At 30.1% G+C, this 10384-nt stretch overlaps 2 protein-coding genes across 3 annotated transcripts; one reads left to right on the top strand and one right to left on the bottom strand.

The window, feature by feature from the left end:
• Positions 1–1549: 1549 nt before the first annotated feature.
• On the top strand, positions 1550–3348 carry LOC108460044 (transmembrane emp24 domain-containing protein p24delta7-like). 2 transcript variants are annotated; one of them, XM_017759425.2, is made up of 5 exons: positions 1550–1739; positions 2074–2246; positions 2323–2532; positions 2705–2781; positions 2928–3348. In XM_017759425.2, exons 2-5 carry the CDS (start codon positions 2106–2108, stop codon positions 3070–3072), a joined length of 573 nt encoding a protein of 190 aa, XP_017614914.1. In that variant the 5' UTR covers positions 1550–1739; positions 2074–2105; the 3' UTR covers positions 3073–3348. The 2 variants fall into 2 exon arrangements, with proteins under 2 accessions (XP_017614914.1, XP_052883243.1); XM_053027283.1 differs by lacking the exon at positions 1550–1739 and having other exon boundaries at positions 1784–2246.
• A 340-nt stretch (positions 3349–3688) lies between these two features.
• Positions 3689–9968, bottom strand: LOC108457973 (vesicle transport v-SNARE 13-like). The gene is made up of 6 exons (XM_017757194.2): positions 9822–9968; positions 9594–9729; positions 5375–5433; positions 5098–5286; positions 4823–4993; positions 3689–4009 (listed from the first exon to the last, which is right to left on the bottom strand). The coding sequence occupies exons 2-6, from the start codon at positions 9685–9687 to the stop codon at positions 3857–3859; spliced, it is 666 nt and encodes a 221-aa protein (XP_017612683.1). The 5' UTR covers positions 9688–9729; positions 9822–9968; the 3' UTR covers positions 3689–3856.
• Positions 9969–10384: the final 416 nt, after the last annotated feature.

The raw sequence follows: 10384 nt of genomic DNA, 5'->3' as shown, positions 1-10384 counted from the left end.
AGTGATAGCTTTGTTTATATGGGAGATGAAAATAAAGTTTCAATTAAAGACATTGACACTTACCATGTAATTTTAGATATTGAACATCATTTAAATTTATTTCAAACTCTTTTGTGTATTAAAACTTAATTGAAACTTAATTTATGTATAAGACTAGATAAAGTTAGTAATACTTTTCCTTTGAAAAATTAGTAAAAAACTCAAAAAAAAAAAAACCTTAGTAAAAGATTTTATAGTATTTTTAGAAAATGGAAAGATGTTATGAAAGATGATATAAAACCAATGACTAAAAATAAAGTTTTGGATCTAGTTGATTTGTTTAAAATTGTAAAAGAAGATTATTGTAAATGAGTTTTTAAGATAAAGTGTGATTTAAAAATCAATATCGAACGATTTAAAATTAGACTTATCATCAAAAGTTTTAATTAAAAAGAGACTTTCACACCAATTTTTGAGAGAGATTCTTTAAAAACTATTATGGTCTTGGTCACTCGAGTTGTACCCAATAGATATAAAACTATCTTTCTTAATGGGAATTTAAATACATGGCGTATAAATTAAAGAAGTCAATATATAAACTTAAATAAATTTGACGTTAATGGTATCATAAGCATCTTAAGTTTAATAATATCATAACTTCCTTTGATTTTAAGAAACGCACCGTCTATCAGTATGCATACATACATGAAGGTCAGTAAGAGTAAGTTTATTTTTTCTTATTCTATATGTTGACGATATGTTGCTAGCCATTAATGATTTTGGTTTATGATTGTAGCATGCTTTGAGGCTACTATTAATGGGTTATGATTGTAGAATTACATTTCAGGGCTTGGAATTGTCGACAATATTGTTAGGCAGATCCATTAACAAAAGGATTGCCAATCAAGACATGTAGTAAGCATGTTGAAAAGATGGATATTATAGAACGTCATTATTGATTAATATTAAGGTGTGATAAATATTATCTTTGATACTCTGAGCTCAATAATAATTTTTTATTTTTTATTTTTGTTTTCCAAATAAGTATACATAATTGAATTAAAATAATGTAAAGCCATGGCTCTTATTAATTTTCTAACTATGATTTAATATTATAATTGATATGATTAAGGATTTAATAATAACGATATTGTGCACAGTATTATCTTTATTATTAAATTATGAAAGTAATAACTTTTGGGTTAAGTGGGAGGATGCAAGAATTTACATGATATTTATTAGATATTATTGTATATTTTTAACAATTAATAATGATTTAATAATTTATTTAAATCTAAATCCAATTGATTAGTTGAACATGTATTTATATATATATATATATATATATTTCTAATGGAATACAAATTACTGTAATATATATTGAATGATTAAAGAAAAAATGGAATGGAATAAAGTGGGTAGCTAGAGATTCTGAAAATAAAATGTAGTCACAATCCTGGTAAAATTACTCATAATGTTGTAATATATATGGTCCCCTAGCATTCACTCCATCGATTCCCCATTTCTCCATCTCTATAAATGCTTCAACTTAAACACTCTCTTCATTACCAAGCTTTTCTGATTAAATGATACAATATCATATAATACATTTGTATAACACCAGCAATAAACAAGGCTTTGAGATACAAGCTTTCTGATGAATTACTTGCATATTATGTATTTAGAAAGACTGAGTTTGTATTTCAAAGCCTTGGTTTTGTTGCTGCTGTTGTTTTGGAGTTGTGCATGAACCCATTGAAGTAAGTGAAAATTACTTTCAAACAATTGATTTGTACATATTATTGTGTTTAGAGTATAGATTATGTACAAATTCTAATGTTTGATTGGAAAAGTCTTAATAGAAAAAAATCTAAAATGTCGTGGTGGGCTTTTAAAATTATACAAAAGTACTAACTTTGTATCAGTTAAGAACTTACATCCTATGATTCAGCCCCTAAAATAGATCTCATCCGAAGTTTGGGAAATTTCATATTAGAACTCAAAAAGGAAAAAAAAAAACAGGAATTATTGATTTTTGTTAATCTAAGACAAGAATGTGTGGATTAAATCTGGGTTTAATTGTGATAATGATAGGATTAGTGGTGGAAACAGAGACAGGGGAATCGATGAGATTTGAGCTGGATTCTGGGAAAACCAAATGCATTGCAGAAGACATAAAGGCAAATGCAATGACGGTTGGGAAATACAGCATTGTGAATCCAAGTGAAGGTCAACCTTTTCCTGATTCTCATAAACTGGTAGTCAGGGTATGTTGTAAACAATTTTGATGATTTTTGTGTTAAATATTTCTGTGTTTGGGAAATTAAATAAATGATGAAATAGGTGAGTTCACCTAAGGGGAACAATTATCACCTAGGAGATCAAGTGGATTCAGGTACATTTGCATTTACAGCAGCAGAGAGTGGGGATTACACCACTTGTTTTTGGGCAAATAAGCACAAGCCTCCTGTCAAGATGACCATTGAGTTCGATTGGAAAAGTGGTGTTGCTGCTAAGGATTGGTCCAAGGTTGCTACGAAAGGCCAGGTTGAGGTGTGTCTTCCCCTCTCCCCCCAACTATTATTATTCGTCATTTTCTGCATTTCTAAAGATTATTCTAAGATTATTTATTTGTGAATGAATGTCAAATACGAGTATTTTTTTTTTATACGAATATGTCTTAGACACCGCTAATGGCTTAATATTTGGTTTCATTTGATGCTAGACAATGGAAATTGAGTTGAAGAAACTGTATGACACAGTATCAGCCATTCATGAAGAGATGTTCTATCTTCGTGAGAGGTATGAAACAGCCATTGCTGTTATAATAGCTGTGAATTCATGACTCCCCTAGTTGAGGACGAAGATAGTTCAGGGAAAATGCAGGGTCCGGAAAACATCATAGGCTTGGATTCCATGTTTTCTTATTCAACTTGCATGTTTTACAGGGACGAAGAAATGCAGGAGCTAAACAAAGAAACAAATTCAAAAATGGCTACTCTTAGTTTCTTTTCGCTGCTTCTTTGCTTGTCTGTGGCTGGCTTGCAGATATGGCATCTAAAGTCATTTTTTGAGAGGAAGAAGCTCCTCTAGTTTTCCGGTGAGGTGCGATCCCCAGAAATTAAATGAAAATAGACTTATTTATCAATTTAAAGTGGAAATTTTGTAGTTTTTATTCTATTCCCTAAAGCTCGGTTTTGGATTAGAAGGGAGCAATCCTACCTTCATTTTTCTTTTATATATAAATTTTAATTTGATGTAATTATACCATGAAACTTTAATTATAGTTCAAATGTATATTTGAAATTTTAATTTTAATTTAATCATAAACAAAAATAAATACATCAATTTATTTTTATATTAGATAAATATCATTATTGATGTATGCATTATATAAACATTTTATGTCAATAATTGTAATAATAATTTACATGAAGTGAATCAAATCAAAATTTCATATATAAAATTACACAAAATCAAAATTCATGTATATAATTACACATTAAATCATAATTCATGTATAGTTTTAAAATTTATCCTTTTCAAACAAGCGGTCGGACATTTCTCGGTTGCACCCTCATTGTTCTTTTCAGAAATTAAATGTAATAAGACAATTTAATTAAGATGGAATTTTTTGTTGTTTGCATAAACCCATTAACAAATTATGCTACTTTTTCTTTGTAAGCTGATGTGCAAGAGTGGACAAAACTACCATAAAAGTCATCAAATAGAATTGAAACGATGAATAATACAGTGTCTTTGGGTTTATGAAGCACACATTTCAAATTGGCACTGAAAATGGGAAACAAAATACAAAAAAAAAACTTCTCCAAAGAAAACCCAAAAACCAAGAGTTGAAGATAAAAACAAATAGGGATTATTTAGCAAGTTTGAAGTACAAAATAACGATGATAGCAATGATGAGGAGTGATATAATGATACCTACGATCCACTTGTTCCGGCTCATCCTCCTCGACATATTTGTCAAAATTCTCTTGCTCTTGCCGATGTTGTCATCCACTCCATGAAGCTGTAACCAAATAAGAAACCCAACTTCAGATGTTTACGATCAACCATTACATCTTGACGAGAGAAAATCCATGGTTTAACTATCGAATAATCTCCTTACGACATTGCATGCTCATGCAATGGAAAGGTTCACAATCAACAACAAGAGTTGACAGGGAAAATTTATGGTCAAATAACCGTAATCAAGTAATAAATTGGTGTTAAAAATATCTAGACAGTCCATGTACTATGGTAAACCAATGTTTCATGTACAATAGATATTGGTTCAAACAAGTAAAACATTGATCACAATATTAATGAAAAACTGTCTAAATGTGGACATCATTGAAATCTGACAAAATAATATGTTTTACCTACAAGTCTGTATTATCAAATTTCATAAATTCACATCAACATTGAGGCTGCTTTTCATTAAGAATGTTATCAATTTTACTTGTTCGCACCAATATCAACATACAACTATTAAATTACTGAATACTACAGTAAAACAAATTGCACCTCTGGACTACATTAAAATTTACAAAGCCTCCTAGATACTTTAACCAACGAAAAGTTTTATAAGTCTAAGTATCAAATAAGCCTTCAACATAAAAACTCAAGCAATAGTAACTCAAAATGGGGAGAAAGAAAATAATAATGCTTGCTTTCTACAAGGTAGCATGCTGATGCCTTTTTGGGATGAAACTAACATCATAATCAAACAGTTCCTAAATAGAGATGGAAAGAAACAAGAAATCCAATATGATAAAACTAAAGCTAAAAAGAGCATACTATTTGTGTAGAGTATTATAGAACATAAGCCGTAAAGAGATACCGTGTTATTGGCATGTAAGAGAGACTGTCGTTGAGAATGCAAATCTTGAAGTATTGAAACACCAAGCTCTTCAGTTTCCAGCATGGTTCTTCTGCTGTCCTTAATTCTGTCACTGCTTTGATTCAACCGCTCCGTAGTTGTCATCAATCTTGATCTTTGATCAGCTGATGCCTATTGCATATTCATTTATAACTAATCAAAAGTTAAATGTAAAGAACAGAACAATTATAGAACAACAGCACATTAAAAATTTAGGCATAAGAACCAAAATATACCGTGAGGGCATCAGCCATTCCAGACTCCAACAACTCATCTCGAGCAGCTGGATTTAAATTGCCAGATGCAATTCTTTTAACTTCACTTTTGAGATTGTTAAGATCTGACTTATATTCCCGTAATTTAGCAAGAAGTACAGCCTTAACATTTGGCTGCAAACTTCTTGCCTCAAGGTCCATTTTCCGAATCTGAGAAACAAAATGAGCAACATCAAGTTCAATACTCAAATAAAGGAAAGAACAAATGAGAATCTGAAACATGCAATGAACCAGGTACCAGAGCTTCTGCATCTTCTAGTCCAGCTTTTATTTCAGAAAGTTTTTGTTTCTTCTTCTCTGCAAATCAGGAAATCAATTAAGAATTGGAACAAGAACAATTGGCTAAATAGAAACGCTGATGCTCAAAGAAATCTGAAACATTTCTCACCGAACACCTCTGATGAATTACACATGAACCTCTACAAAACTCCTTACACATGTAGAAGCAAAGGTAACCTTACAACAGATTTTTTCTTAAAATAAGGTAACTTAAATTTTTTATTCCACCAGGGACATACATTGATCTTTCTTATTCCTTAAATGGTATACTATAAGCCATATCAGCCCAATGTCATTATTACCAGGCCAGAAGTTGATATCCGTCGCCGGAATAGAGTATGAGGCATTACCGAGGAGTACAAAACACTTACAGATAATTTAAACATATTTTCATAACAACTTGTCTCGATTTCAAACTATTTCATATTTAAGCTTTACTCACCAAAGTATTTGAAATATCATCTTTATGCAAATTGCACACATGAGGTACAAAATTCCATAATTAAAAATGAACAAATTTATCAAAACATATTCCACATTCATATATCAATGTCTCACGTTTCCATATATCAATAACCGTCATTTTTATTGTTTTTCAGATAATTATGTAACCATTGATAAGCATGCAATTCATTGTTTCTTCCTGTTAATCACAATTTCAAATGACAAATTCGTGTGAATGAGCTCAACCTCATTAGGTGTTTAAATTCTATCACTTTGATTCAGATACTCATAATTTACTAATATATCCTGTCAAATACAATCTCTGAATGACAAAATCACATAATTGAGCTCAACAATAATAATGACAACATTTTTTACATTTTTTTTTCCACACGTTACATTTACGACTTACCAACTTATCCATTCAAGGAACGGCTTACGGATTTGAGTACATCGTGATCTGAAGCCCGAAGTCTAGCTGAAGCACATAAGTGCTAAACGGAAGCCCGAAGGCTAACTGAAGCACATAAGTGCTAAACGGAAACCCGAAGGTTAACTGAAACACATAAGTGCTAAACAGAAGCCCAAAAGCTAACTGAAACTCATCAGAGCTGAACTGAAACCCCAAAAAGATTGACTGAAACTCATAAGAGCTAAACGGAAGTTCATAAGAGCTAAACGGAAAGTAAACACGAGAATTCGCAACAAATGCTGGATCTCGATTTACTTGGATAATTTACAGTCAATTCATCTTTTTCACTGAAAGATCGTACTCATTTCCTGCGTTCCGTTCCTCCGAAATTCTCAGTTCAATTTCATAACTTTTATACATAATTTACTTATTTTCAACAATTAACATACATAAATATTAATCACCATTCATAAAATAATATTGAAATTTAATAATATTAACAAATGGTCACTAAATTTAATTATATAAACTCACAAGTTCGATTTTTCTATTATAACGATAATCATAATTTCATAATAAATATTCCAAATAAAACATTATATTGTTTCTAACTCAACACTTATCGATTATAATCGGGCATGTGATTAATTTATACACGAGTCATTCATATATTTTTCCTCCTCCTCCTCTCCATCCACATCCTTGGTATAAATAACACACTTGTAAGTAACCTTATCCATAATTTTCACTAATTACTTATGTGAATATTCAAGCTATCCACCCGTGTCATAGTCACTAAATTATTTATATCTGAAGCTATGAAATTCCAAATTAAGATCTGCTAATTTTCCCTAAAACTAGATTCACATATCTTTTTACCATAAAATTTTCATAATTTTTGGTTGGGCCAATTAATACAGATTATTCATTGAAGTCTTCCCTGTTCTGCTGTCTGACAATTCCAACCTTTCTTCACTAAAATTTAATTATCTCCTCGTACAGGATTCGAATGATGTTCCCATTTGTTTCTCTTGAAAATAGACTCATTTAGGATTCTAAAAATATAAATTTAAGCCCCTAATTATTTTTATCCAATTTTTGATGATTTTACAAAGTCAGAACAGGAGAACCTGAAATCATTCTGACCTTGTCTCACAAAATTTATCATATCTCATGATTTACAATTCCATTACTTACATCATTTCTTCTATAAGAAACTAGACTCAATAAGCTTTAATTTCATATTTTATTTATCCTCTAATTCCATTTATACAATTTTTGGTGATTTTTCAAAATTAGACTACTGCTGCTGTCCAAAACAGTTTTAGTGCAAAATGTTGATTTCCATTTTGCCCCAAATTCCACAATTCATAGAATTCAGTCATTACTCAATTAACCCCTCAATTAAGATAATTTTCTCAATTAATACTTTTCCTAAACATTATAAATTATTTCATAACTATTGAAATTCAGAATTTCCACATAAAACTCTAACTTCAAACTCTTTTACAATTAGGTCTCAAACATTCACTTTCTATTCAATTCTTTCAATAAAATGAACATATAAACAATTTAAAGCTCTAATTCCATGCCAAATCATCATATACTTCCAGAACATATGCATAGGAACTTTCAATTTCTTTCATAGAATCAAAAATTAATGAATTCAACAAGTGGAACTAGTTGTAAAAGTCACAAAAACACAAAAATTTCAAGAAATAATTAAGAATTGAACTTACTTGAAGTAAAAATATAAAAAACCAGCTTAATAGAACTCTTCCATGGCGTTTTTCTGATGAGAATGCAGAAAAATAAAGAGAAATCTAGATAATTCCGCTTTAGTCCTAGCTTTATTAAGTAAATTTTGCAATTTTCCAATTTTTCCCTTAATTCTCCTTATTTTCTTGCTGATTTCATGTCCTTGCCGTCCAGCCCAAATAGACCTTGAGTCTATTTTCCTTTTAAACCCTCTTTCTTTTATCAATTAAGCTATTTAATCATTCCTCACAATTTTACATTTGATACAATTTAGTTCTTTTTGTTCAATTAACTATCAAAACTTTAAAATTCTTAACGAAACTTTAATACTGACATATTAATCACTCCATAAATATTTATAAAAATATTTATGGCTCGATTTAAAATTCCCGAGGTCTCGATACCTCGTTTTCGATTCTAATTATTTTAATATTTATTTTTAGTACACTATTCACTATTTCAAAACTTTTCCTAACTTTACATTTAACTTATACTCACTAAATTAATAATATTTCCTACTCATTTATCGGATTTAGTGATCTCGAATCACTGTTCCGACACCACTAAAAATTAAACTGTTACATCTTCAACTCAACTATGTTGCTCCAAGTCTTAATTTTTCTTGAAGTACCCATGTTGGACAGATATCCAAACAAATGTATGGGTGTATGACCATCCAAAGGCACTCCAAATAAATTGGAAAACTTTAGAGAAGTAAAACATACCTATGTCGAATACACACTTATATCCAACACTCACATTTAAGTCCAAGTAACATAGATAACTTTTTCCTTTGACTTCCCTTTTTTACTTTGTTTATTCTTTTTTATATCCAAATGTCTTAATCTCTGTCTAGCAAACTCTTTTCCATCGCTTCCAAGTTGTAGGTATTCAAATACATGCAATTAAGAACAAACTAAGAGCCTTCTTAAAGCTTCACCATCGCACACTAAAATATGACAAGGTTATACAAGTTGCTTTGGAAAATTCCAATTCATGGCTGTTTAATATGCAGTTAAATAACTAAACTAATCCCAATCACAACATGCATTCCACTTTATACTTCAGAATCACGTTCTAAATTTCACTTTATAGCCTAAATTCAGGGCATTTCAAATGCTTCAATAGATGTATTTAGGTCAAAGTCCTAAAATTAAATGGCAAATGTTCGAGTTTTCCCCAAATGTACATCAATGCCTTAGAAAAATCCACAAAGTATAAATAAATAAACAAATACATACTTTAAGAAGAAAATAACATCCTGAAAATCATGAATATTAATTAAATTATATTAAATTTGAATTTAAAAACAAAACGAGAGATAAAGTAAATCCGATCTTGATTTATTCTCCTTAATATCTCCCAATTAAGCATTCTTTTTGTTTCAAAAATTAAATTCAATCCTAAACTGTAATCAGCATAGTTGCAACAAAGTTAACACAAAACTACCTGAGATAAATTAGAAACAGAACCACTGATTATGCCATTACGTAACAGCAATCAGGAGCAAAAAATTGAAGAAATAAAGAAAATCGTTTATATGCATAAAGATTTGAATTAGAACCTCCATTCAGAGCACCAGAAGCCGTACACTTCTTGGAAAGATTCGCGGATAGCTCGCAATACTGCCGTTCATATCCTTCGAAAACCTCACTCATCTTTTAATTACCTTTTTCTAAAATACTCTTCTTTAAAATAAACTGAAAAATATGGAAATTCAATTGAAAATCAGCACAAAATTTTATTAAAAAAAAAGTTGAAAACATTAGAGAGTGAGAGACCGAGGGAGAACCTGAGATCGCGGGGATCGTGGCTCGGTGGCTTTCGACAATTTCCCTTACCTTTTAAGTAAAAGGAGACGAAACGACATCTCTTTTGGTTTATTATTGTTTATCGTTTTTCTCGTGTGAGGAAGTGGTGAGGGGGCGATGATAAACACACCTTAGTAATTTGATTGCTTTTGGGAGTCTCGAGGTCCGTGATTGACACGTATACAAGCTATAAACTTTGATTGTATTGTTTGAGCTTCTCTAAAAAAACTAAAAAATTTGGGAATGTTTATGAAATACAAATTTAAAAATACTGAATTCTATTTCTTATTAATTTTATTATAAAAAGTAAGTATTTTATATTTAAAATTGTGAAAATAATTTAAATTTCTTGAAAGTTTAATTTTTTTAAAATATTTATGAAAAATTGAACTTTTGTTAAATAATATTTAAAATTCATAAAACAAAGCTTATTTTGTCAAAATAAATTTAAAATTCAATACAAAAATTAACATGAAAAAAATCAAAATTGAACTAAATTATAATGGACAATTCAAAACCCAACCAAATCGATATCACCCTAGCA

Source organism: Gossypium arboreum, chromosome 4, assembly GCF_025698485.1.
Source record: "Gossypium arboreum isolate Shixiya-1 chromosome 4, ASM2569848v2, whole genome shotgun sequence".
Classification (NCBI taxonomy): domain Eukaryota; kingdom Viridiplantae; phylum Streptophyta; class Magnoliopsida; order Malvales; family Malvaceae; genus Gossypium; species Gossypium arboreum.
This window is presented reverse-complemented; position numbering and strand designations above follow the sequence as displayed.

Excerpts from the sequence above, each read along its gene's own strand:
- LOC108457973 (XM_017757194.2), bottom strand. The coding sequence starts at position 9,687 with ATGAGTGAGGTTTTCGAAGGATATGAACGGCAGTATTGCGAGCTATCC. Across the intron at positions 5,434-9,593 it reads TTCTGGTGCTCTGAATGGAG|AGAAGAAGAAACAAAAACTT; the intron begins GTTCTAATTCAA and ends CCTGATTTGCAG. Across the intron at positions 4,010-4,822 it reads TCTTACATGCCAATAACACG|CTTCATGGAGTGGATGACAA; the intron begins GTATCTCTTTAC and ends ATTTGGTTACAG.
- LOC108460044 (XM_053027283.1), top strand. The coding sequence starts at position 2,034 with ATGTGTGGATTAAATCTGGGTTTAATTGTGATAATGATAGGATTAGTG. Across the intron at positions 2,247-2,322 it reads CTCATAAACTGGTAGTCAGG|GTGAGTTCACCTAAGGGGAA; the intron begins GTATGTTGTAAA and ends ATGATGAAATAG. Across the intron at positions 2,533-2,704 it reads CTACGAAAGGCCAGGTTGAG|ACAATGGAAATTGAGTTGAA; the intron begins GTGTGTCTTCCC and ends ATTTGATGCTAG.